General features: G+C 39.4%; 1 protein-coding gene across 29 annotated transcripts in view; it reads left to right on the top strand.

Annotated features, from left to right (window-relative positions):
* CAMK2D (calcium/calmodulin dependent protein kinase II delta) overlaps positions 1-26,783 on the top strand; it is a 117,889-nt gene that overhangs the window by 67,119 nt on the left and 23,987 nt on the right. For 5 of the 29 annotated variants that reach the window (XM_027689882.1, XM_027689871.1, XM_027689873.1 and 2 more), the window contains exons 5-15: positions 2,721-2,786; positions 5,380-5,452; positions 10,828-10,930; positions 13,944-14,027; positions 15,015-15,109; positions 15,649-15,771; positions 16,414-16,497; positions 17,078-17,120; positions 20,920-20,957; positions 22,471-22,503; positions 26,306-26,365. In XM_027689882.1, coding sequence (XP_027545683.1) covers positions 2,721-2,786; positions 5,380-5,452; positions 10,828-10,930; positions 13,944-14,027; positions 15,015-15,109; positions 15,649-15,771; positions 16,414-16,497; positions 17,078-17,120; positions 20,920-20,957; positions 22,471-22,503; positions 26,306-26,365 — 802 coding nt within the window. Of the gene's footprint in view, positions 1-2,720; positions 2,787-5,379; positions 5,453-6,353; positions 6,427-10,827; positions 10,931-13,943; positions 14,028-15,014; positions 15,110-15,648; positions 15,772-16,413; positions 16,498-17,077; positions 17,121-20,919; positions 20,958-22,470; positions 22,504-26,305; positions 26,366-26,783 lie in introns of all 29 variants that reach the window. The other 24 variants (XM_027689887.1, XM_027689883.1, XM_027689898.1 and 21 more) reach the window with 12 other exon arrangements.

Raw genomic sequence — 26,783 nt, 5'->3', positions numbered from 1 at the left:
GGAGGGACTAGACTGTGTACAATAAACAAAAAATGCAAAAAAAAATAGCCTAATTGCAGAACAGTGTTTGCCTTGGGTAAGTGCCTGAACATCTCTTTTTCAGAAGTAGAAAGGCCACAGGTAAATGTAAAAATTCTGTGGCCACCGTAGTTTTGTAAGTTTGCTTCCTTGCACCTTAAAGCAATTCAAGAAATCAGAAATGTAAGCTAGGAGGAAACTATGCCAGTGTGGTCATCAGCAGAGCTGATGTTTTGGCTGTCTTTGCTAATTTGTGTGTTCCTTTTAATTATTCTCTTATATTTGTAACTATGAGATGCTGCAGTTTTTCCAAAAGACATGCCTGGTCCTTGGTGTTTCTACAAGCTGCTTGTACCTCTTCTGTTTAAACAAACCCACGTGGTTTAGATGTTGCCACTTTAGTCTGCTCTTCAGAAAATCATAAAAGAACCACTGGAATTTGAGAACCAGGGGCTTTTAGTTTGTACCCTGAAAGTTCCTAGAGCTCATATCATGGAATGTCCTGTCATGAAATACAACCTCACTGGAGGCAACAACATAGATATGGAAATTCCACAACTCTTGGAGCAACAAGTGCTTAGTAATAAGTAATTATAGTAACAACCAAGGAGGAAAAGTCCTTGTACTATTTGGTGTGCTCTGGCTCTAACCATCTTGGTGGCCCTGCATTAGTGACAATCCATTATTCCTTCCCTCCTTCTGGCCATTTAGCTGTTCTGAGAGTTATTCCTAAGGTATCCTTCGGATAGAGAGCATGGGAATTGTTGACTGCTTGTTTGGTTGTCACAGTGAAATCCACCTGCTCTGTTCTTGCTTTTATCTTTTCCTCGTTTAACAATGGTTCTGAATACCAAGCAAATGTTTAGTGTCAGCAAGTGGGATTTTATATCTCCTTCTTTCCTCCGTGCTACAGAAAAACAAGCGTCAATTTGATATTCTCTCCCACTGAAAGGCACTTTGATGACTAAAGCTTTTTGTTTTCTCTTTTGCCTTGGATCAAAAATAAGTGTTTTAGGAAAGAGTAAGATCAAAGGATGCTTTGTTTTTTTCATTCATCGAGAATTGAGAATTATTCCTCTTTACCAGAACCGTGGCAGACAAATATATATGCAAAAAGGAGATATGAGAGACTGTCAAAATATGCATCAATCAAACATTTTGTGTTACAGCAACCAAAGCCAGTTTCTGGAAGGTAGAAGACAAAAAGAAAGAGAATACAAATTAGGCAACAAGGTATTTTACCTTCTCCAGATTTTACTGCAGGCTTTTGTACTAAACAGCATTCTGGTACCTCAAAGTCTCTACCTTCAAAGTCAATAGGGTGCAAAGTCAGAAAAAGAATGGCATAACCCACATGTAACTGAAAACGTGGAAATAAAGTTTTTGAACTGACCTTCTCAAAGAAAGGAGCAATGCTGCTGGTTGAGCAGGTCCTTTCTGTCATCATCTAACACGACTGAAAGCTGGGATCCTCCTCGAAGTGTTAGTACAGCAGTTTGCAAATGAATGTTACAGTTGTGAAGGTTCCAAGCATGCTCACTTTTAACTTTTTAATACTATTAAATTTAATTGTGTTCAGTGCTCATCGTAGTACAGATTTTTAAACATGTTAAAGTATCTTGTAGCCCACTCAAGCTTTTACTTTTGGGAATGTATTGAGAATATAATGTGCTAATATCTGTATTCCTAACCAGTAATGGAATACAAACATGAATCTCTCACCTAGGAGTTATTTTGGTTTTGGAAAGCAGGAATTGCACGAGTTTGTGCACCCAGTGTGGTGAGGCTGTGTTCAGGTGCTCTGGATACCCTGGGCATGTGGGTACTCCAGGCTGTGGGAATTGTCAAGGTTTACATCTCTTTTCAACTGCTCATTACAGCACTGATAGATATGAAGAATTGCAGTTGGCTGTGAAAGTATGCCAGCATATTCCATAGAAGAGAAATGTCACAGGAGGGGTCTTCCTGTTCCATGAGTCCATCCTTGCTCACACAGGCAGACAAGTTTTATGATTTTATTTAAAAGCTCATTGATCTTCATCTTAAAAATAGAGCACTAAAACCCGTTTAATTACACCAGGTTTATGATTACTAGAAAACTTCTGATTTTAACTTTATTTTTACTCATAGATGTTGCATGTTTATGTATTATTGTACCAGAATTATCCCTTACAACTCTCCTCTATGACAAGCCTGGTTTATGCTCATCTTCAGTATTTATTTTCTCTAACAACACAGTTTTATTTCCTTTTAACCACTTCCTACCATGAAAGCACTGGTTGTACAATGAAATCCTGAGTATGCAACGATGCACAGTTGATTCTGTTACTGATCCTCTGGATCATACAGCTCTTTCCTCATACTATTAATGCCTCTTAAGTTATTTTAAGTGGCACTGACTAAACTATTCCTACTTTCTGGACAAAGATAACTGAATATTTTCTAGGAAAAAAATCTGCCATTAAATTGATTAAGGAACTCTGCTTCTACTGATACTTTCCCTCCAACTCAGCAATCCTCTTTCTAGTCAAAGCACAAAAAGATGGCCCTTCTGACACCTGAGTTGAGTTTTGACCTACACTGAGTTCCTGCACCTCTTGCATTTCTGTGCAAATATTTTGGTTATTCCTCTGTGACTTCTCCCTGTCGAGTTAGTTTTCACTTAGGAAATCTCCTTTTTCCCATCTTGCTTTTTGTAACAGAGTCACTGGAGGTGAATTGTTTGAAGATATAGTTGCAAGAGAATATTATAGTGAAGCAGATGCCAGGTAAGTCATTTGTTTTTCTTATGTTGCCTTTGATAGTTCTAGGATAGTTCCTTAAATATCTCCTGGTGTTTGGCATCAGTTTCCCAAGCACAGTCTGTGAGACTCTAGGATTTCCCCTGGAGTTCTCCTAGACTTGGAAGGGCACAGTTTGGCATTTTGAACTCATGACTGTGGGATGGAGAACTCTCGTGAAGTCTCGATGTCTGCTGATCTGAAAAAGCCAAAATTGCACCTCAGATTGTTAAAATCTTTGCAAATTTGTGAAGTTGTTAAAACATTACCCTCTTTTCTCCTCTGCAAACTGGACATACCAGTTCAGTTATCTCACCCAAGGATTCTTACATTTGCTGATCTGAGTTCGAAATACAAGAATTTTACATTAAATATCATTTTTTTGTTCCCAGTCCAGAAGCGCTGATTTCCTTTTCCTACTTAAACATTTTTGTTGTGTTTCATCAATAAGCAATTATACTGTGCATCTCATAGTCTGAGCTCAAATATGAAATCTCTAGCAATTTTCTGCAAGTGCTTGTTGAAAAACTTGAAGAATAAGTTGACAATTATCATAATTTCCATGCTGACATAAAGTATCAGGACCACTTTTCCATCTCAGAATCTGTTTGCCCTCATATAAGAATAAATCTTAAATATTCCCATGTAATTATGATTCTTCCACATTGTGGTCAATTACTGCAATATAGTAATATACTTCAATATAGGTTCTACCACTACACTCTTCACAGAAACTAATCTCAAACTAAATTTAAACAATCCACATGTTTTGATGTGGTTTTAGTCACACACCACCACTGATACATATTTAGCTTCTATAATTTTAAATGATGCCTTTACATTTGGAATTATTCAGCAGATGACAGGAAAGGATTAAGTGTTCCTAACAACTTAGTTTGTTTGTGGTAGGATAACAGTGAGCAGACAAGAAGTTATTCTGAATATTAGGAAGCTTTCCCTGCTTTTGCCCATACTACATCTGTAAGAACGGTAGAAACATCATTGCTTTAAGCATTTAAATGTAGAACAACACATAGCTGTAGAACAGAAGACAAAATTAGTGGTTTAGGTAGGGTCAAAGGAGAGGAGCTACGTTTAAAAAAATTTCAAATTGTTTTTTCCTGCTATGATTCAAGTAAAAATTCGAATACTGATGCCAAAGGCCAGTATGTGGTGTCCTTGTGTGATTTTAAGGTACTTGGGATTTAAAAGGAAAAATTGCAATGATGATTTTTTCTGTTGTAGAATTATGACATATTGGAAGGGGCTGTGCATATATATATATATATATATATATATATAGGATATATATATATGCATTTTGTATATGCAGTAAAAACTTGACCAAATAAGTGAAATATCTAGTTATGATGCATCTCTGTATTTTATATATTTATATATATATACGTTTGTATGTATATATATATATCTCTATATCTCTGTAGCGTGTGTGTATGTGTGTAACCCCATAGAAGTAGTGAATGTCCTATATGGATGCCTATCCTAGGATGTAACACTGGTCTGCTCCTGCAAGCCCTTCCTCACACCAGTAGTCAGTACTCACACAAACAGCCCAGGTCAGTGAGTTGGGAACTACTTGCCTAAGGAAGGGTTTTCAGGCTTGGGCTCCAGTTACTGATTTATGACCATTCCTTCTGAATTCCATGGTCAAAACGTTTTGGATGAGCAGTATCAAATCCTCGGCTCTTGACTGTTATGGATTACTTATCATCACTCACTTGTACCACAAGGATATCTTAAAAATTATAAGCTTTTGTGGTGCCAAAAAAAACCATCTGCAAAAGTTCCAGTGCTCACAGAGATGAATAATTCAGTTGTGCTTTTTGGCACCGTAGGCTGGCCAAAACTTGCAAACCTGGGCATGGAAAAATAGGTGCTAGTTAAATTATTGAAAGCACCAAATGAAAACATTTGTCTAAATTCTTAATGCGGATTTTCATTTCACAAGTGACTCCTAACTGAACTAAAGCTTGACACTATTTTAAATGAAAATGCATGCCACCTTTTTGAATGACTTGGCTTTATTCTACTAATAGTTTTAAAGAAACCATTCTATTCAAAACGGAAAATGTTTTGCTTTTCCTTAGCTTTTGACTTGTTTTGTTTCATTTGTTTTCTGTATATCATCTCATTTCTGAGCATTTTCCTGTTTCAGCACTTGTTGTAATATTAACTTCACCACAAAAAAAATTAAGAAAACCAAAACATGCCACTAATTGTTTTATTGCCTCCAGTTTATTTTGCCTATAGCAGTTTTTGGAAACTGGAAAAAGCTTCCATACTGCTGAATGAAAATACAGTCTAATGATTCTGTCTCATAGGTGTCATATGTTCCATGTTAAATGTCTTTTTCGGTTTGGTTTTGGTTTTTTGTTTGGCTTTGTTTTTTGGATGTGTTGGAGCTGGAAATATCCAGTTCAAAGTGCAATCAAGACTTGTCAAGAGGTGTAAAATTGTTTTTGTTCTTTACCTTTTTTTTTGTTTTATTTTAGTTTGTATTTAATGTGATTATGTGCCTTTAAAATGTTCTCCCTTCCATTCTGCCCTTGTATCTTTGCAGTCATTGTATACAGCAGATTCTAGAAAGTGTTAATCATTGTCATCTAAATGGCATAGTTCACAGAGACCTGAAGGTCAGTATCTGGTGCCCATCAATTGGATATAAGAATTTTGGGGTTTTCTTTCTGCTGGGCAGGGGCAGAGGGTGGGTTGTCTGCGATGTTCCCTTGCCTACCCTTCTCACCCTCCGAACAACCGGTCCAACAAATACTGCATGACGCCTCTCTCCAGTTTGCAAGTCTACAGGCCTAATATACATCATGGCAAAAGGGGGAATGGTAGCCCAAAAAAAAATGTGTCGTTCCAAGGCGCTGGATTTCCCCCGTGCTGTCTGCCGTGTCCGGTGCTGTGTCGGGGCTGTCCATGTGTGGCTGTGTGGGCACACGGAGGTGAACCTTGGCTGTGATGTATGTCAGCTTGCAGATGTAAACGCCACCACCGCTGTGCTGAGGCCCTGGGGTGCAGTAGCAGAACAACAGGGCATGACGAGCCCTCAGGCGAGTGACGCTAATTGCCGCCTAAATTGGACGGCCACAAGTTAATCATTGACCTCAAACACCTGCCTCGAAGGGGGGAGTTTGGGTTTACCTCAACGCCCGCTGCAGTTTCTAACCCTTCCTACAATTTTTTAATGCCTCTGCCAAGGCTTTCATTATGAGTCAGGAAGGAGGAAAAATCACGACCTTGTCAATGAATTAGTGGCAAAATTGTTTCCCTCTTAAAAAATTGTCATTAAACTACAAATCGGTATTAAATTAAAAATCGGTATCGAATTAAAACCAGACCCAAGGCCAGTGTCTCCTCACTGCCACCCCCCCCATGTGGAGCCTGAGGCTCTGGGCGGGGCCGGGCGGGGCAGGGAGCACGGCCACGCCCGGCCACGCCCAGCCTCGCCCTGGCACCGCCGCCCTCGTGTCCGTGCGGGCGGCGGGCGCGCGCTGGGAACTAACAGGCGCCCCTGGCGTTTGCATGCAGTCATTGCATTCAGCAGATCCTGGAGGCCGTGCTGCACTGCCATCAGCTGGGCGTGGTCCATCGCGACCTCAAGGTGAGTGCTGCTGCCCCGCCGCCCGCCCCGGAGCAGCGTCCCTTCCCAACAGGGCCTCCAGCAGCCGGAGCGCAGACGCTTCCCTCTTCTTCCTTTTGCCCTTTGGTTGGTTTTGTTTCTAAATCGGCTTCCTGTGTGCGCTCGCCGGAGGAAGTGTGCCTGTACAGCACCTCTTGGCAGCACCAGGGAGAACAGGAGGTGCTGGGCAAGCGTTGGGTGTATTTGGTGAACACACAGTCTTCCTCTGTGCCATCCAGAGCTTTTGGGGCGGGGCGTGGTGGGAGTTCTCCATCTCTCATCAGCATAACTTGGAGTGCTTCTGGGAAGCACAGTAGCCTTTGTGTGTCATGCATCTTAGTGACGGAAGGCCGACTGCTCTGGGACTGCTGGCACAAGGACCTCTCTCTCCTCCAGATGGTGACTGGGCTACAGAATGTCTTTAGAGCACGGGAGTTTCTGCAGTGTTCTCACCACAGTCACCCGAGGAGTCCAGCTCCTTCCAGACAAACTTTAGCGTTGGGATAGAAACTTCAGAAAGGAAACTCTTGTGTTGAGAAGAGCATTCCCTCTTTCTTATTTGGGTACTTGCCCAAATGGCTGGAGACGTCTGCTGCAGGAATGTTCTCTGCATTTAGACCGTGCTGGCATGGAAAAAAACAAGTCAAGATCATTTTCTTTTACTGTGAGGTTCAGACAGACAAGGCTGTCCCACAGCTGGTAGTAAGCTCTCTTTGTGGATAAGGGAAAGGGCTTAAGTTGGGTACTTGGGCTTCACAATCCTCAAGGAAAAGAAGATTGTTTATTTTGAAATCCAACAGAAGTGCACTGTCTGAACTATCAGAAGGCAGTGAAAATGTGGTGTGTGGGCTAAGACAACAGAACACACTAATCCCTTCTGGCACAGCTTCTTGGGCTCTTGTTTTCTTTTCTTGAATGAGTTATGGGGAGCAGGGATTTCCTCCTAGGAGAGGAGTTTTCTAGTGGTTATCATTAGTAATAATGTTGGAATCAGAAAGCCATCGTCTTCCTTGCCATCCCTCACTCCCAAATAAACAACCCTTATTACCTGAATGTATAAAGTCTCTGCTGTTGTCCTACAGGAACATAAAGGGTTATGCTCTTTTTAAATGAAAGGATTTCAAATTTGTCCAGCTGCTCCAGCGATTCCTGTCCTCACCATACAGGCAGTACTATGCTTCCAGCATCAGAAGGAATTTAAAAAGCAGGATTGTAGCCATGCAAGCTGACAGAATAAGGAACGTTTTCTAGTACTTTTCATACATTCACACAAAACAACTTTTTCTTTGGAAATGCATGAAATCCAGCTGTTCCCCGCTCCAGACCATGTGTGGATTTTTTATTCTGTCAAATCCAGGATGAATTGAAAAAACAGTGAGAAAAAGTGTTTCTGCCAAGCTGTGGTGCCCGGTTTCATTTCTGAAAGTGAAAACTTGAGGAAGAAGAAAACTATCCTTCTTCAGTTACTACTTTGTGGCAAAAGCCAAAAAACCCAAAGACTGAAATGACAGACTGTGGTGAAATCCCAGCAGAACTCCGTGTGCCGAAGAGAAGATGCCAAGGCCCAAGACCAGAACTGCAAGACATGTAGAAGGTGGTTGTGGGCTGGCATGGATCCTCAAACCGCAAAATTTGATGGATTTTTTTTCCAATAACTCGGTCCACAATTTGATGGCATATTTGGGGGTGTGGAGGGCAATGAGATAAGATTTTAGATTATCTCCTTTTATTTAACTTTCCTTCTATTGTAATTTAGTAGCAAGTGGAGAGGAGCTTTTGCAGCCCCTTATGAGCTGCAGAAATGCTCGTTGCTGCTCTGTTTGTAATCAATGGTGTAAGTCAGAATGGTGGTGGAGCCTAGATCCAGAAAAAAACCAACCTGTCTTTAACAGCCAGTAAAAAGTGCACTTCCAGGTGGGAATTCCAGTTCTTGTCAGGCAGCAGCTTCGCTGCTTTCGTGAGACTCTGTGATTACGGCCCTCTTGCCCTCCCCCAAAAAGCGGCTGCTCTGGTTACATTCAAGGACAAACACACAGAGCCATAAGTACTTGATGTCTTAAGGATTAAAGACCTTTGGAAAAACACGACATAAATCAGGTTAATTTATTTGTAAGTAATTTTAGCAGTTAACACTACCATTCTGCATGCTTGGCTGCAGCCCATCCCCTGGGAGCACGAGGTGACACCGTTGAATCCAGAGTGCGAGTCCTGCGTGGCCCACGCTGGGCTGTTAATGTTTTCCAAGTAATTGCAGCCATTCCAAGTTAATGCATGATAATTAGGCAGCGTGCCTCTCATCAGCCTCAAATGACAGCTGCATGTTGGTTAAGTGCACGGTCCCACTCGGTGTTGTCCAGAAGGCTCTTGTCTTTGGCATGGGAGTAAATCAGGAATTCTGGTGGAACATACATCTGACAGTGGTGTTTCTGCACAGCACTGTGATTGGCAAAGCAAAGACACAGAAGGGAATTAAAAAAAACATCCCAAGGGGAAATAGAAACCACCAGCAGCAGAAAGCACAAAACTCTTGTTTTGAAGGAAATCCCTTTTTGGGAAGCGTTACGTGCTCAGTGGGGTAGTGCTCGTGTTCCGTCCAAGAAGGTGAGGCTTTTCACTGCTGCTGGCTTGCCTGAAGGTCACAGCCAAATAGGATCATCCATTGCTTTAAGAGGTTTATATAAGAACAGAGTTCTAGGAATTAATTGCTGTGAACTTCTCTCACTCTGAGAGGAATCTTTCCAGATCTCTGTGACTGTACGTTGAAATTAGTGTCATTAAATGGCAAGGAGTGTGACGTTGCTTAAATCAGTGTTGGTGAACCTAGAGAAGAGTCCTCAGCTATGCACTCAGTGTGCCATATAATGTAGGTGAGGTGATTATTGGTAAAGTAAGTGAATATAAAAATTGTATTACCTTAATTTCTCAGTTTTTTAAAAATATGGCAGTAGATCATCACGTAACTGGTGATGAAAAATTTTTAACGTCTGTTCTATAACAGAGCAACAAAAGAATAAGTGAGGGAATGGTGTTTGTAAATTGCTGAAAAAATGTGCCTTTACAATTTGATAAGAGGGTAAGAAACACCTTTAGACTAAAGAGTTTGTCAGAGCCAGTTGTGTTGTTGATGAATACAAGTAGCACAGTGGCTGAGGTCTTAATTAGGCTCAAGTATATATTGCTGGATACCTGACATGTATTAAAGATAGCCTTTGCTGAAAGAAGCTTATGATCTTAATTGTTTCCAAACTCAGTACCTGCATGGGATTAACTGTAATCACATAAATAGTCCCTTGGAAACGATATGATTGCTGTTGGATTTACCAGGGAATACATATTTCAGAGTTTGCAGGATTGGGTCCTCAGTGCCAGGCTGGATACAGTGAAGTCCCTTGTCATAGACCACTTCAAAAATTGCTTCTGAAGAGTCACAGCCATAGCCTTGAAAGTGAGATTTTGTTGTTCTGTAAATGTAGAACAAAACCTTTTTTAAAAAATCACAGAGATATGAAAGAAAGAAATGTCAAGAAAATACTATGCCAAAGGTCACGGTTCTCTGAAATAATCTGTGGAGTTCTGCAGTGAGTTATTTGGTTTTTTAAAAGTAAACATTCATACAATGAAGTTGTGTTTGGACAATTTGCATTTGATGTATTTGCTAGTTGAGGATTAAAGGCTACATTATGAACAGTGGAAAGAACACCATTGTTGTGTTCATGTTTTTTATGTTTCCTTTAACTGTGCGAGTGTACTGGCGCACTTGATTTCAGATGTGACCAACGTCCCCTAAAAAAAAAGCCAAGTGGGGGCTTTCACTGTTATTTCTAAAGGTTCTCTGCAGGCACAAATGTGGGTGTGCTGGTTTTGCTGAAGGATTTGTGATGTCAATACACCTGCCCTCTAAATATAAATATAATCATAGGGCTGGGGCTGCTAAACTGGCATGCAAAACATTTCTGTTTGACAGAAATGCCTAATCCTGCAAAACTGCATAGGTTAGGCTGATCATCACAGAATCCATGTCTTTGGGGGAGGTTCTGCCACTTTTTTCTGGTAGGGAATCTCTGGATTGTCCTGTCACAGGAATGGGCGTCACAGTTCCATACTCCCACCGTGGCCGACTCCTCTCCACACTGTCCTTAGTCTTGCTGTCATGGGCTCATGAAGGCTCTTTACAGGCCTGCTGGCTCTTTCCAAGTAGGAATGGGAAGTGCAATTTTTGCAATTTCATGGAGAAAACTCAGGGGGTTTTTCCTCTTTTTCACTTTTCTAAGTATTTGATCTTTTCCAGACTACCGTAACTAAAAAAAAAAAAAAAAATGAAAACCTGTCTAAAATGTACTTACTTATCTTCTCATCTCGATTTTTTTCTCTCTCTGAATAAAGCCTGAGAACTTACTTCTAGCTAGCAAATCAAAGGGAGCAGCAGTAAAACTGGCAGACTTTGGATTGGCTATAGAAGTCCAGGGAGAGCAGCAAGCTTGGTTTGGTAAGTAGATATTATTTTTTTTCTCACCATTTGTTCAGTGTAGCCATTAAACCTCCCAGCTCTCACCCGGGTGTAAAACATGGATGTAGAGCCTGGGAGGGAGATGGGTGGCTTCCCAGCAGGTGCTCAGATGAATAAGACAGTAGGTTAATACTGCTGAGTGTACCTGCCCAGTCATCAAAACGTTCCCTGTCAGCTGGAGACACCTGAAAATTTCATTCTGAAGCACTTCAAAATGTGACTTGAAGGGAAAAAATAAGGGAGTTGAGTACCTGAGGCTGTAGACAGATACTAATTACAGAGTGCTTGTTACAGTTAACAGCTGCCTAAAGGAAAATATTGGAAAATACTGAATGCTGGTCATTTTAAACGACAGGACATGTACAAACATGATGCACGTGTCTCACATACCGCCTTCCAAACAGGTGTCAAGCACAGGATGAAAATCTATTGTAAATCCCAGGTGGGAAAAAACACAGAATAAAATATTTATAGCAGCTGCCTTCGAGCAGCTAGAAAGTGCAGTTTGAAATGGAACCAAGTGCTTGTGAGCTTTCTGTGAGAGGTTGGAATGGAAGCACAAAGGTTTTTGTGCAGGCAGGGAGTTGGGATGTTGAGTGTTTGCAGGCGAGGCTGTAACTCCATGTAGATGCCCAGGCAGCACCGTTGGACATATGTTGGCAGCTTTATAAGCCAGCCTGTTGTTTTAAATCCCAGCCTTTATATAAATGGATTTCGGTAATCCACAAAAGACAGAGGAGATTGCTCTTGCACATCAGCAAATAGACCAGTACAAAAGGAGGGGAATGGAGACAAGACAAAACACAAGTGGTTTGTTATAATGACAGACATAACAGGTAAACAGGAAGCAGCTCAAGACAAAATCAGCAGATTGGACTTGACTTCAGGGACATTTTCTATGGTTGCAGATGATGCAAAGGAGGTTACAATTCCCTGTAAAATCCTGCACTTTATTTTTTGGTCATTTGGTTCTTGTGAAGTGCTTGGTTTAGACTTGTAGCATCATGAGAACTTGGTAGAAAGAAACAGAATGTCTTCAAAATATATATGTAAGGAAGAGTCAGCAAGCTAATAAGAAGAAAGTAGTCTAATGTGGCTCTGTTTTGTTTTTTTTTTTTTAAAGTGATACTTGTTCTGTACCTTTTTTGGAACTTCCTCTGCAAAATCTTTCCATAGTGGTCGGAGTGCCTTCCTTCAGCTCTAGGACTGCATTAACAGGGCAGAACATGAACTCCAGTGTACTTGATATTTTCAACTTTTTCTGACTTTCAGAAGATTTTTCTGCTTTCCCCTGGATTCTGCAGCACTTAGTGACTCATGGTGTGCTCTAACTATAGCTCTGCATCAGTGTGTTTTACTTTGTTTTTCCTTTTATTTTTCCTTTTCTCTTTTTCTGGGTGTAGTCCCCTGGTGTGATGGTTCCTTTCCTGCTTGTGCCGTGGCTGTGCCTCAGCAGGAAACTGGCTCGAGCTCTGTGGGTTTGGATACAACAGGATTCTTTCCTGGTTTGCATGTTTGCAAAACAAACCTCTTCTTTGCCTATTTGTAGAAAGTGTTACTGGGTTTGGTTAAACCTCCCACCCTCTTAGGAAGTGTTTGATGTACTGGGAAGGTGTGAGGCAGATGAACTCACCAAAGCAAGGACTTTGTCCTGTCCCTCTGGGCACTTATTTAAATCAAACAATGATAGGAGTCTTCAAGGTCCCTTCCAACCCCAACCATTCTATGATTTTATGTAGTAAAACCATACCAGTTATTTCTGCTTAGATCCATTCTGTTTCTTCATCAAGAGATAAATTTAGCTAAGTCCTATATTTACTTCTGCTTTTAAGTTTATTTTCAAGTGATGCATGGTAATGTTCAGTGAGCTGTGGTAAGTTTTAAAGTCAAGGCAACATTATTTCCCCTTTAAAATGAGCAAAAATATTAATATGGAGCACTACATCCAAAAGGGATATGAAACAGCACTCTATTTAAAGCTACTTAGAACATCTATATTTCAGCTTCTCCAAGGAGCTTAGGATGTGTTTCCTGTGTGATAGTACTCCTTAACAATTCATGGCTCTCATATCAGGAGACTGCAAACAACAAGCTGATTTTTCATGACCATATTTTAGCTCTTTTCTCAGTAGAATATACAGAATGTGTTCTTTCATTTCCTCCTCCCACTCCAAAATAATTGGGCAAAGGCTTCTTTTTCCTGTAGCTGTGCACTCTGCATGTTATCACCGTCTCTCATGAGTTTTGTGGAATCCAGCGTGGTATTGCACAAATGACACATGGCCCTTAGTGAAAGCCACCAAATTCTCACCTTTCAAGTTATTCCCAAGTATTTATTTTAGGCAAAGATGCTGGAAGGAGCAGACAGACTCACTGAAGTGGTGCAGACTGTTAATGGTCATTAAGTTTTTATCCCTTGCAGTGTCCTAAGAAAAGTAACATTTCTACCTCCGTTTTGCGTTGCTGCCAGGAGAAAGCAGCACTGCCGCTCATGAATAAAGGATGAGGGATGTATAAATTTTAAAGGCTAGATTGCTTCAGAGATGCTTTCTGTAAACTTTTGGACGGAGGTTTCCAGAAGTGGAACAACTTCACAGAAGTGGGTTTTGCAGTGGAAAGATTGTATAAAGGGACAGCAAAGGCTGGGAGAAGGCTGAGCCCGAGTCAGTGGACTTCATCCTAAGTAACACCCTTCAGAAAGCTCAGCCTGAACACCTCTGAACATTTACTTTGCCACCATCTGGCTTTGGCTGAATTGGGTTTTCACTTCCGTGTGAAGAATTTTGAATGCTGCTGTTACTCTCTTTTTTTTTTTTCTCTTAAATGACTTCTTTGCTTTTCTTAAATCTAACCTTACATGTTGTTTACTCACAAACCTGCCCTCCCATACCACTGAGCTGAACTCTCTAAAGGCTCCTTATGTTTACAAACATCCCTTGATTTTTGCAGAGCACGTTCAGCTTTTGACAATAGTTGCCTTGCCTTTTGACAGGCTTTGCTGGTACCCCGGGATACCTTTCTCCAGAAGTGTTACGAAAAGATCCTTATGGAAAACCTGTGGATATGTGGGCATGTGGTAAGAAATTGCTCCGAAATATGTGTTCAGTCCACTGTGGGGTGTTTTAAGGGTGAGAAATGACGTCCAGAATATGCTATATTCTGCATCAGAAAATCGATATTTAATAAAATTCAGTATTCATTGGATTTTTTTGTTATTCTCCCAGCTTCTTTTTAAAAACAATTATTTATGAAAGTGTGTTATAGTGGCATAATACACTTCCACAAAGTATTACAAAAATAGTTGCAGGTGTAAGGCACCTAACTAGTTAGGGAACATAACAGCTCATACTGTGAGCTGGGCCTTCGTTTTGGTTCACAAGCAGCCTAAGATTTGATCTGACCAATGTACCACAAGTGTAGGTATAAACTGCAAACTTAAATGTTCTGTAAACTGGAGTGCAGAGCTATTGGTGTATCATGCAGCTCTTGAAACAGTGTAGTGTGAGATACTGCTAAAAGTGGCAGCTCCCCAGCTGAGAACAATGGCTGGTTTCCTTATTTTACTTCTACCCACACTTTTTATTTGGTTGTATTTATGAAAGCACTTTTCTTTAGCCTCAGTGAATCACCTCTGTAAGACTAGCAGGTGGTCTTCTTAATTTCCTTTTGACTATATACAGATAAATTGCATTGCCCAAGTTTTCTTTGCATGAGATTAGTTAGAACATGATCTTGCACACACTGGTAGAAGCCATGATAAAACTAGAAGTAAAAAAGGCATTTTCCAGGGACATCCAGAATCATGGAATGTTATTTCTCCATCAGTTCAGTTTTTTGGTGTTCCTGATCTGATGTTATGTCAGATGCTCATTAATGCCCCTGCTTTCCATAGGAGCTTATCTTGTGAACCCCACTTTTCTATTTTTCCCAGTATGAACAGGGACAGTATTTTCCAGTGGCTGGGATAACACTCTTGAAGCTTCTGTTTTCCACAGTTTTTAGATGCAAAATTTCTGGAGTTTGTCTCTTGAAATCCCTTAAACCTGGTCTGGCTTTTCTGCAGGAGTCATTCTGTATATCCTCCTGGTGGGATATCCTCCGTTCTGGGATGAAGACCAGCACAGGCTTTACCAGCAGATCAAGGCTGGTGCTTATGATGTATGTACCATGCTCTGCCTGTTGGGTTATTTGTAATTGTACCTCAAAATAGGAGCTTTATAGAGTGAAAGGTGAAATTAGAATATTTTCCCTAATGTTTGCATATCTTTGAGTCACACCAAATAGTAAATATGATTTTATTAACATGAACCTTATTGGAATATGCTAATTTTAGTCTTATTTCTGCTGTATTATCTTATGCTGTTGTATTGCCCACCTCTGGAAATACAAGCTACTCTAGAGCTTTGCAAAAGGAATAGTTTCATTAAAGACAGGTACTCTGACAAAAAACATTACAGCTGTTGTTAAGTAAGAACTGATGAATTGGTGGCATATGAATTTTACACCATCATCTATTCATATTACATTAAACAGACAAAGTGCTGTTTGTCCCCAGATTTAAGCAATTGGTGAATGAAGAGAAAAGGACAGAGCCTTATGATTTTTAAGCCCTTATTCTAATCCAGTAGTGGATCCTTAGGTGAAGTTATGTAAAGATTGTACGAGATAATGTGCTCTTGCTCATTTTTTTCCTGAAGTTCCCCTCACCAGAATGGGACACGGTGACTCCTGAGGCAAAAGACCTTATCAACAAAATGCTCACCATCAACCCAGCGAAACGTATCACAGCATCAGAAGCACTAAAGCATCCCTGGATCTGTGTAAGTAATTCCCCCAGATTTCACAGGAGAATTGGGCAGACAAGGCAGTGAAAGAGTTCAGAGGATAATTCCTGTTGTTACTCATGCAGCTCTGTAACTAGAAATTGTAAAATTGTAGTTACACAGATACAGTCAGCAGTGGTGTATATTGAGATCTCAACCTGAAGTAATACTTTTGCAGAAATTAACTCTTTTGCCTTGACTTTGTGGTGCAGAAGTTCACTGCCAAAATTAGAGTGCCATTTTAAATTCTCAGTGGAAAAAAAAAATACAAGCAAGTGGCTTTGAGTTCGATAATGCTTTGCATCTTCTTTTCCCTGTAGTCATTCTGATAAGTGTGAAATGTAAAGGCAGGAAATCAAGAGACTTCTAAAAGTCAATTTGCAGGTAGCAGAGGCTGCCTGGTTGCTCCTGGATCCAGGACTGCTTTCCAGTCCTCAGTATATTCCACACTGTGATTTTCAAGAGGACTTTACACATAGAAAAGGCTCATAAAATGAGCACAGTTGCATAGTCAGACAAGGTAGATGTTCAAGGCCCAAGTTTTGGACCATGTGGGTTGGGATATGTGAGTTGTAGAGTAACTAAACTGCTGAACAGCTGGCTGGGTGCCTTAAAATAATTCTTTTCTTCTCCTCTCAGCAACGTTCTACTGTTGCCTCTATGATGCACAGACAAGAGACTGTAGATTGCTTGAAGAAATTCAATGCAAGAAGAAAACTAAAGGTAAGACTGAAAACTTGTGCTTGTGCTCCATGTGTAAAACAGATGGTCTCTAAGTACATTTTTTCTTGAATATTCTGCTTAAATGAACTATTGATAGGTGGTCAGCTTTTGGCATGAGGATCTTAAAAGCTTGTTCTTTTGGATTATCCTTTGTTTTCTCCTGGCCAGACAGGATAACTTTGTAGATGTGAGCTTTTCTAACGTGCACGTTACAAATAAACTGCTGTTCCTCCCCAAGAAAAGGAACCTGAGGGTTGCTAGCAAAGTCTGTTCCATATTCATACCTGTATTTTGCTGATAATTGCTGTGCCTGTGGGTACTCATGGCTTGTGCTTTACGTACTCAGAAATGGCAAATATTTGAGATTATCAAGTGACTGATAGGTGTGTAATTAAGATTAAATGACAGTTTATGCTCTCATGACACGGCATGTGAGAGGTAATGCCCAGGCAATCCATTCTTTCAGGGTTAATTCAGTAATTGCTGTAATTTGCACCTGTTTTCCTTTTTGTTGTGTTGTATCACATTCAGACCTTTACACAAGTGTGATGCTAATTTGAGAAAATGTGTGTGTACACAGGGGGCCATTTTGACAACAATGCTGGCTACCAGAAATTTCTCAGGTATGTTCATTGAGCTCCAGATTAATGCATTCTTTATGTTTTGATGTCTGTGGAGACCCAATTCTGATTAGGATTCATTAGTACAGAAAGATCTCTGTTATTCAGGGAGCATCTAAATATGATATATCTAAAGTTGTTTTCTTGGCAGAAGTAATCAAAATTTAAACTATTTGGGCCAAAGAGGTTCTCTTGTAGGTGACAGTTTGATTTTTCTGTAGAAGCTGAGCTCCTTCCCTGCTTTTTGATTGTTACCTGTCAAAAGACAGTGTTTTCATGGCTGTTTTGGTGGAGGAACATTGAAAGTTCTGCATAAAGCTCCACATGCATAAGTCTCACCAAACAACATCTAAAAACTTCTTTTTATTATGTGACATGTCATTCCATGATTCTGTTGCATCCTGTATTAAAAAATAAAATAAATACACATTCATTTCTTTATTGCTTTGCTAAGGAGTAAGAAACATTGTAACATGAGTTTTTCTATTCCTTCTATTCTAGTGCCCAGCAGTGCTTAGCTGGGTATAAAAAGAGTTGTTTCCTCTTTATGAAATCATTTTGTAGTGACATCCTGGAGATTTCAGTCTTTATGCTAAACAAATTTTAGTAACAAAAGCTGAAACACATTTGCTGTTAGTAGAGTTAGAATTGTCCTTAACAGTAGTATTGCCAAAATCTTGATGCTGTGTTCAATTTTTCATTTTGCCATTCGAGATTTCGAGTGAGTAGTGAAAAAGAACACCAGATTTAAACATCAGTAATTCTGCTTATCCTCCTACTCTGTGATGTAACTGTTGGAGTGTAACATAAATTACTGTACAGACAAAAACATGGCAGTGCTTTGGGCATGTTTTGAATAATAATAAGCACTGACTCATCCAAAAAAAATTACATAATCATGAATGCAAGAGCAACTTGTTCAATTTGCATAGTATTTGAAATACAATTTCTTTCTTAGTCAGTTCCTTTATTTAATACACACCTAAGCACAGAAGATTACATTTATTTAAATTACCTTGAGTTAGTGCTTAATGAATTGCCAGTGTCTGCCAATTCACTTTAAAGGTGGGAAGGCTGTAGGCTGCACATCTTGTAAGAATGAATTACTGTTAAATATCAAACAAATAAATCATTCCTCATCCCTTTTCATAACTGTCACTGTCTATATGTGTGAGGGTCAAATTCAACTTCCACAAACCAAAAAAGCTGAAGTAGTTCTAAAACAGTATTTCAGCATGAAAAGCAAGCAGGGTTTTTGGAACTTTTTTTTCATTTTATTTTTTTCACTTATCATCCCATGTTTTACACCATAATGACCCACATTTTTTCTTGGTGACATTTTACTTTTTCAATTTATTTATTCACTGTATTTCATTGCAAAGCATGCTGTTGAAGGTCATTTGTCCATAACGATGTGGTTATAAAAGTGTTTTATTTTCCTTTTTTTTTTCTTCTTTTTATGTGGAATGTATATTTCTTGTGAGGTAAGACCCTCAGCACGTGAAAGGAACATCTTTTCTCTCTTCTGAATCTGAGCTGCTGTTTGTCCTCAATCACTTTAATTTCTCCATGTTGTCACAACACCACTCCCTTTCAGTCTGCTTTCTGGCCTATTAGTGCTGCCTTAGGTTTTATTTATAGCTCTTGCTTGTAGTTGCAAGAAATCTTTCATTGTGAGCTTAATTTAGAATCTGCTGATTGCTTCGCTCCTGCAAATTCTTTAAATATTTGATTTGTATGCAGTATCTGTGATTAAAGAATGATGAGTCAAAATACTATTAAAAATACATTCCAAGCCAAAAGCACCAGGGGCAGCTGAGCACAGAATATGTCCTGTAACATGGAATACTGAATAATAATCCACCCTGGGCACACTTGGAAGGACATGCTGGCAGTGCCATACACACAACACTTGTTGTTATTGCTTTTGGTACCCTGGCTTTCATTCACTTCTTTACACAGAACATATAATGTTTGTTAAACATTAATAAAGAACTCACAAGTGTCATGCACAATTTTAGCAAAAGGACCTACAGCAGCCTGTTGGAATTAATTTATGTTTTCCCATATTTTTTGTAAGGGCTAAGGGTATAAAAGAGGCTTTGAAAGCAGTTAACTTCTGGGATTTTTGGCCTTAGGTTTCAGAAATAGCTCCTCCCTTTTGCTTTCCCTAAATGAATTCCTGAAGTTAATAGAGTGCCCACAGTATTTTTGGGAATGTAAAAGCTAAAGCCCTGTAGCATCAGGTTCTGTAAGCACACATTTCAACAGGGAGTGTCCTACCTCAAAAACGTATGGAAAACAATTTGTTTTCAATATTTACTTACGTGTTTCTGTAAATAAAAGCATTCAGTGGTCCAGGCAAATTTATTTTTGTTCATTTTAGTTGTAAGTCACGGCGTTGTGGGAGTTTTAATGGTGGTGTTGGCTGATGTCCATAATAATTACACTGGAGGGCTGATGTATTAATGAAATTATAGAACATTAACCTGGCTTCACTTTCCAGGTTTTTTCATGTAAGCAACACAATAATGGAGATAAGTAATTTCTGGATGGTTGCTGGGGTGATCCTGCATTTTCTGTGCTCTAAAATGAGCACTTAATGCAGATGTAGCTGGAAAATAAGCCACAATTACAAGAATAAACTTCAAATGTAAACTGAATACTCAGTATTCAGCCTCAGCCAGTCTGAGCAGCCTTAGGCTTGCAAGGTCCCATTGGTTTGGGGTTTTTTTTAAAGATAAGGATGGCAGGAATGATGAGATCTCCCTTATATACAGAACAGGAATTTCTTACAGCCTAAGCTCTGGAACACTTTCTGATGGGAAGATTGGGTCATAAACAACAATAAAACCCAAATCACGCCGGGCTCGTTGTGTAATTTATTATTCTCCAAGTCTTTGGCAGTGAGTCATGAAGCATTCACGCTTTAGTGAGTAGTTTATTTGGATGTGGTAGGTCAGCCAGTGTGGATTTCTGCTGGAAAAACGTTTTCAGGTTCAGAGCTGCGCTGTGCGTGTTCGCACGTTAGCCCTCCAAATTTAGGAATTCAGAAGGATCTGATGCCGGTTTCAAGTGGGGGAATTTAAAGCCTGACACATTAATAATGTTAAGGCAAATGAAATGTTGCCCATCAGACTCCACTGCTTTTGAAGAGTTTTGATCAACACACAACACAACTGAGAAAATAGCAGGTTTTCTTCATTAGAAGCTGAGGGAAAGCCTAGGATTTGTTATTACTGACTGCTGGCAATCAACACTCCAAAACAAATTGTCCCTCCTTTCTTATTTCTCCTGACCTTTCACACGAGGAGACTGATGCTGTCCTGGTGGGAAATCCCCAAAGGTGGAACAGAGAGCATTGCACCTTTTTTGTCACTGTCATATTAATAACATCATTAAGATACTCTGCGAACCCCTGGTCCAAGTCCCTGCCATCAGAACAATATTTTTTTCATAGTTATATCAAACTATCCCATCAGCAAATACAAATATATTGCAGTTGAAAAAATGAATATATCCAAAGCTGCTGCTTTTACACTCACCTTGCTTCCATTTCCTCTCTGCCACCCAAGGAGCTCTCTCCTTGTATAAGTACAGTTAACCTACGGCTTTAATCGGTGGAAAAAGAGTTGTGTGGGGATCTAAAGGATTGGTAGTTTCTTAAAGACTTCATTTCTCAGAGCAACAAAAGGAGGAAATCAAAGCTGAGCACATGTCTGGAGCTGGGAGGCAATGGGGGTTTGCTGGGTGAGCTCAGGGGGACCCACCTGACACTGAACTTATTTGTTTCGTTTTACAGCAGCCAAGAGTTTACTGAAAAAGCCGGACGGAGTTAAGGTAGGTTTAAAACATATTGTAGTAGTCACCACCTGCCTGTAACTTCTGCCAGGTTTTAGGATTGATTATTGTTTCTTTCCTCCATAGAATTTGTTCATAAGTGCTTCTCACTATGTAAATGAAGTGGTTAAAGTTAGTAGGTGAAGCTTAAGTAAAAGGAATAGTTGCAAAACAAGCATTAAATAAGCAGAAGATAGAAAACTACCGGAGAAAATGCTTTTCTTGCTATTTTAATGAAGGATGTTTGTGTAATTAATGACTCAAAGTTATTAATTAGCTTATAATAATGGTTTGTTGGTGGGCACATTAGCTTTGTAGGCATCAGTGTTTATCTGCAGCTCTATTGCCTCTGTGTTTCCCCTTGACTTTTCCTTTAGATTTCATGGAAGACCAAAAGTTTTTTGGGTAGGCTTGGCTCCACATGAGGTGTATTCTGCCAGATGTACTTGCTATATTTGGCAGAACTTGAGGGGTTTACTATCTCAACAAATCAGCTCTCCCTGACTAAGAGACCTTGCTAAGAAGGGAACATTTTGGCAGCTTTCGTACGTGATTTAGAGCTCCTATTCTCACGTCACCAGGCCCTGCAGGAGGAGAGATGCCTCACAAATGAACGTTCTGGATAAATACTGGGAAAAAAAGACAGGGAAAAAAAAATCACTTGGCAGGAAATATAATTTATTTCTTTTCTCAGAGGATTCCTGAAGACTATATAAGATAATATAATGCCTCAAGCTTTCATTATAACATTCAAAAGATATTCTTCTGTGCTCTGTGTGTCTTTGAAGTGAATTTTAATTTTCTATTTAATCTTAATGTCTTATTTTAACAAAGCATTATGAATACTTGTTTAAATACTAGATTCACAGTATATTTGTACCTATTCTCTGACTTGTGCACACTTTTCTGGTCAAAAAAATCATGAGCCTGACCTAAAATCAAATGAGTACACCACGATTTCAGTGCTTCTCACTGCCAAGCAGTAGATATCCTAGTTCCACAGAGAAGCACACATTCAGTACTATTCTATCTCTCCTGTGGAAAACCCTTAACATGTTTCCTTGTGGAATAAGTAAATTTTATGCACTCTTCTCTGACCAGCTTTTCCTTTTTAAATATCATTCCTCCTACAGGTCCACGATGGTATTTGTTCTACCTCAATTCCAATTATAATATGGGAAACAATTGTTGCCAAAATTTTGCCTAAATTGCACTCATTGGGATTTGATACTTTGGATTTCAGCACGTTATGTGTCAGCTGTTTATCTGCATGGTCATGTGGAGCAGAGGGAGTAAATTTACATCTGGGGAAGTCTGTTTTTGTTGTTTCTGTGACTGAGCTACTGTAAACTCCGTAGCATTTTTCCACCCCTTCCTACAGCTTAAGCTGTCCTTTTCTTATTTAAAAAAAAAAAAAGCCAAAAGAGAAATATACTGTACTCCATGCATTGATACTTCAAATCCAACCAGTCACGTTTTCTTCTTTTCCTTTCTCTCTGACTGGTCAATTCAGAAAAGGAAGTCCAGTTCGAGTGTTCAGATGATGGTGAGGATCTTTATCGACAGATTTTTTTTTTTTTCCTCCTGTGAAACGTTCACACTTAGAAACCAAACAGTTGCATTTAGCTTTGTTAACATACTGTGAGAAGCTGCAAGACTTTAAAGTACAACCCTGTTGAGTTTTAAGCCTGCAGTTGCTATATGCCATCCACAGTGAATCGTTCTGCCGTTCTTTCGAGCAAGTCTTTAATTGTTTTTTAACCTGGGGACATAAGAAAACAAAAAAAGTGGATGTAACATCAGCCAATGCAGCTGTCCGTAGTAAATAAGAATAGTAACAAAACAGTAATCTTGTAACAGCCTTCTCTTCATTTTTAAAACCTCCTTATTTTAAAAGCTAATAGTATTAATATCATAGAATGTAACCACGTTGCACAGTGAAATAGTATTGCATTAATTGAGCTGCTGTAGCCCACGATGCCATGCTAAATGCTCAGGAGTAAAAAACCTGATTTCCCAGCCTTTCCATACTACAGTTTCCCAGCCAGCTTCCTTCACAGCTCAGGACCGTGTGTCACAAGATGTCCCCACTGACAATCTCAATAACTTTTCTTCCTCCTCAACCCACTCTCCGAGACTTGTGTTCATTTGGCCTCCGTGATGCCACACAGTAACTTCCTCTGATCCCGTTTGTTGTGGGTTTGAATCTGAGCTGGGAGGTGTTCACGGTGCTGGGCTGTGCCATCAGCAGAGAGAAGGCAAATACCCCTCATCCACACCTTTCTCTGGGAAGCACAACTCCTCAAAAAGCACAAACTGCTGGTGAGGTCTGAGCAACCGTGCAGTTTTGTAGGAAAATCACCTGTTATTTGGGTGGACACAGAATTTCAGCGGTGTCCAGAGGAGGATCACTGGAAAAGTACAGTGTGGATGTTGCCAGGATCCCGAACCGTGCGTTAACTTTTTGTGCCATCTGAAAGATAAAGCCCCAAGATACTCATTTTGTTTCTTAAAAATAATTTCATAACATATGACAAAAGACCACTGATGATTCCTACAGCCATGCCCAGCTGATTGGAGCGTGTGTGTGTGTCTGTCCTGCACTCTCAGACCTCAGACTGGGACTTTTGGCGAGTGATGCCTTAGCAAAAACTTCTTCACAAGAAGTAGAAGGTCACTGGTTAAGCACAAATCAGCTTTAGAATAACTGTTCCCTATGAAAATATTTTCCTCCTTTTGGAGTGATTTCCCTTTGCTGTTAAAAATACATGTAAAATACACCCCATGTGTTCATAAATTAATGTGTTTGTGTTCTATGAGAGAGAAAACATGTACAGCTTATTGCTGTTTTCTCTCAGAGTTTCAAAGGGTTTCACCTTTTTTTGTTTACACGGACAAAATAGCTGTGTTTTGGATCACATTATCTCTCTCTGCTGTTACTAATGAATGCTGGATTCTCGATATCTTACTGAAGAAGTTTTGAATGTGTTTCCTGCAGCTCTCAGCAGTAGTTGCAATGGATATTGTTTATTTTTATAGGGCTTTCACCAAGGGATTATGGACCCAAGCCTGCTCTCCTTACTCAGGCAAAATTAAAGTTGAAATTTGATTAAGCTGTTTCCATTATGTATTCAACAACAAGCATTCATTTGGCACATCACTCTCGTTTTTGTATTAAGCTGCTACTGAGTAAGACTATATGAAATCTGGTGAAATCTTCATTTCTTTCCACATGTTTTTTCTTTCTGCCTTTTGTTAGGGCCTTTTTATTTGTAGTCTCTCCGACTACACTGTCATAAAAATATGAATCTGTACTTATGCAATTTGATATGTGATTTTTCTCTTGTTTGGAAGGTTTAGTTTGCTGTCAAGCAGCGTCGTTTGTGTTCTCACTATTCCACAGTTCTGCAGAACTTTCATTTACTGACATGGATGGGATGTTTTTAAAGTTTTTTCCTGAGTAAGGAGTTCAGGTTCTGCCCATCTCAGAATCCCATAGATATTAAAGCAAGGAAAATACTTGCCAATAATTATGTCTCCCCATGAAAGACTTTCTGCACAAAAGTATTTCTTCTCTCCCTGTATCAACTTCAGACGCCTCTTCATCTTAGGGCTGCAATTGTGAATAGATAAATGACATTTATTTGACAATAACAAATTGAGGCATAAACACTCTGAACTCAATAATAACTCCTCGTTTCTCTTAATGACAATTTCTGTGGAAAGACCATTGTTTAAAGTAACTGTTTCTCATCCTCCTACTGTAGAGCATCGTGAACTTTGATTTTGAATCAAAGGAAATTATTTTTATGCCATATGGGAGAACGGTTCCTATCACAAGTATTATCAAATAGCATTTAGTGTCGACATAATATTCCCTGATTAACTAACCAAACTGCTTTATATTCTTCAAAGCCTGTAAAATGCTGAGTAAGATCAGGAAATTTGCACTATGTAATTAATTACTGCAAATCCTGTTGACATTGCCATAATCTAGACATATCCTAAGGAAGAGTCACTTCAGCTGCAGCCTTAATTCCTGCAATCCACAAATCAGCTGCCACGCCTGGCCCAAAGTAAAATAATCATCAAAACCTGCTGAAGTTCCATGAATTTTCATTTCTTTCACTTCCGTGAACTTAATTACATTTCTAGAAAAATCCATTGACAAAACTATTTCAGCCTTTTTTTTTCCTTTGTTTTGCACATTTATTGCTAGGTACTGTGACTGGAAGGTTCAGTAGAGCCTTTCTTTTTTTGGATCAAAGTCTTTCCAGACAATATATATATCTTTACACCCAGCTCTGCATGCTGCTTTGGATTGCCCTTGTTAAAATTAGACGTGACCAAAATATAAGTAATATTTTTTCCTAATTACTGTTAGAGGAAAAAAATTACATCTTTCAAAACAATTTTATTATACTTGACTCTTGCTTCTTAGTGCATGTCAAAAGTGGCTCGGTACATTGTTTTTAGTATTTCTGTTCTTCCCATGCCATGGTATTAATGAAAGCTAAATCTTAAAAAATGGATTTAAAGAATCAGATACCTTCAAACTTACTGCTAAATGGCTTAATTTGAATTCATATTTTGTTTAGATATAAACCAGAAGTCTTGTAAAGGTGTAGTACTGTGCTAAGCTTAAGAAGTACCATGTAAAGTTCAGATATGTACTGATTGGTGAGGTAAAACTACAGATAGTATAGTGTGAAACCCTGCACTTCCAGGTTATGGTACCAAAATTGAAGGGCTGATCACACTGCCAATTATTTTTGTTGAGAATGACACCAAAAAAGCTAAAAGGGCACCAGTCTCTTTCTGGCATCAGTCATATTTATTCAGCTATGGAATCAGAAGCCAGTAGAACAAAATAGATTCCTGGAGAGCTATGAATAATGAAATAATCAAATATTATTTATGGCAGTGATAATTAATTAGAGATACAGAACTACAGGGTGCAATTGCTTAGTACTGTTGCATGTCACCAAATGGCTATTTAGGACTTTCTTCAGACCCGTATTAATTCTTTATTCTTCTTACATGTGATTAGCTGCTACTTAAGGGCTCTCTGTTCTGCTAAGTGTCACTGAAGTCATCTGTACCTTATATAGACCTTGGTGGAGTGGCTCTGCAGGACCGTGGGGAGGAGCTGCCAGTCAGCTCCCGGAGCTATTGTTAGTGCTCCTGCCAGTTCACAAGTTCATCTTTCTGTGATTCTTTATTTCCATATCTATATCTGTCCATAGATATCTATATCTGCCTATAGATGTTCTATACAGAGAGATATAGATAGGGTGCCTCCCGCCAGTTCTAAGGCCTGTCTGTTTCTATTTTCTGCATACCTACAGATAAACAACAAAACCAACGTGGTAACCAGCCCCAAGGAAAATATTCCTACCCCGGCGCTGGTATACCTGGAATTTTCCTTCTCATGCTATCTTGAAGTTTTTGACTGTCTTCTGTTTGTTATTCCTTCTTTTTTTTGTCTTTTTTATTTATTTATTTATTTATTTCCCCCTGCTTTTTCATGCATTTACTCTGTTTGCTTTCTAAAAACAGGTTTTGGAAAACCTTTTTTGTTTGAATTACGCTGTCTTATTTTTTGTGAGGAAGTCCATTAGAGCGTGTTTACTGACAGACAATGTTAAATGGAAGCTGAATGCGGTAGAGTCGTGGTGTTTGTAACCGTAGCTGAATTTTTTTGCATGCTGTGCCAGAAAGCGAGTAGAATGCGCTTGATGTTGCTCTTAGCTCTTTGCCTGATGACTGTTTCCACCTTTTGATGTTAACCTTTTCCACCCAAAAAAAATTCTAAAAAAAGCAGCT

This window comes from Neopelma chrysocephalum, unplaced genomic scaffold (genome assembly GCF_003984885.1).
Source record: "Neopelma chrysocephalum unplaced genomic scaffold, ASM398488v2 Primary Assembly neopelma1_78, whole genome shotgun sequence".
Taxonomy (NCBI): domain Eukaryota; kingdom Metazoa; phylum Chordata; class Aves; order Passeriformes; family Pipridae; genus Neopelma; species Neopelma chrysocephalum.
This window is presented reverse-complemented; position numbering and strand designations above follow the sequence as displayed.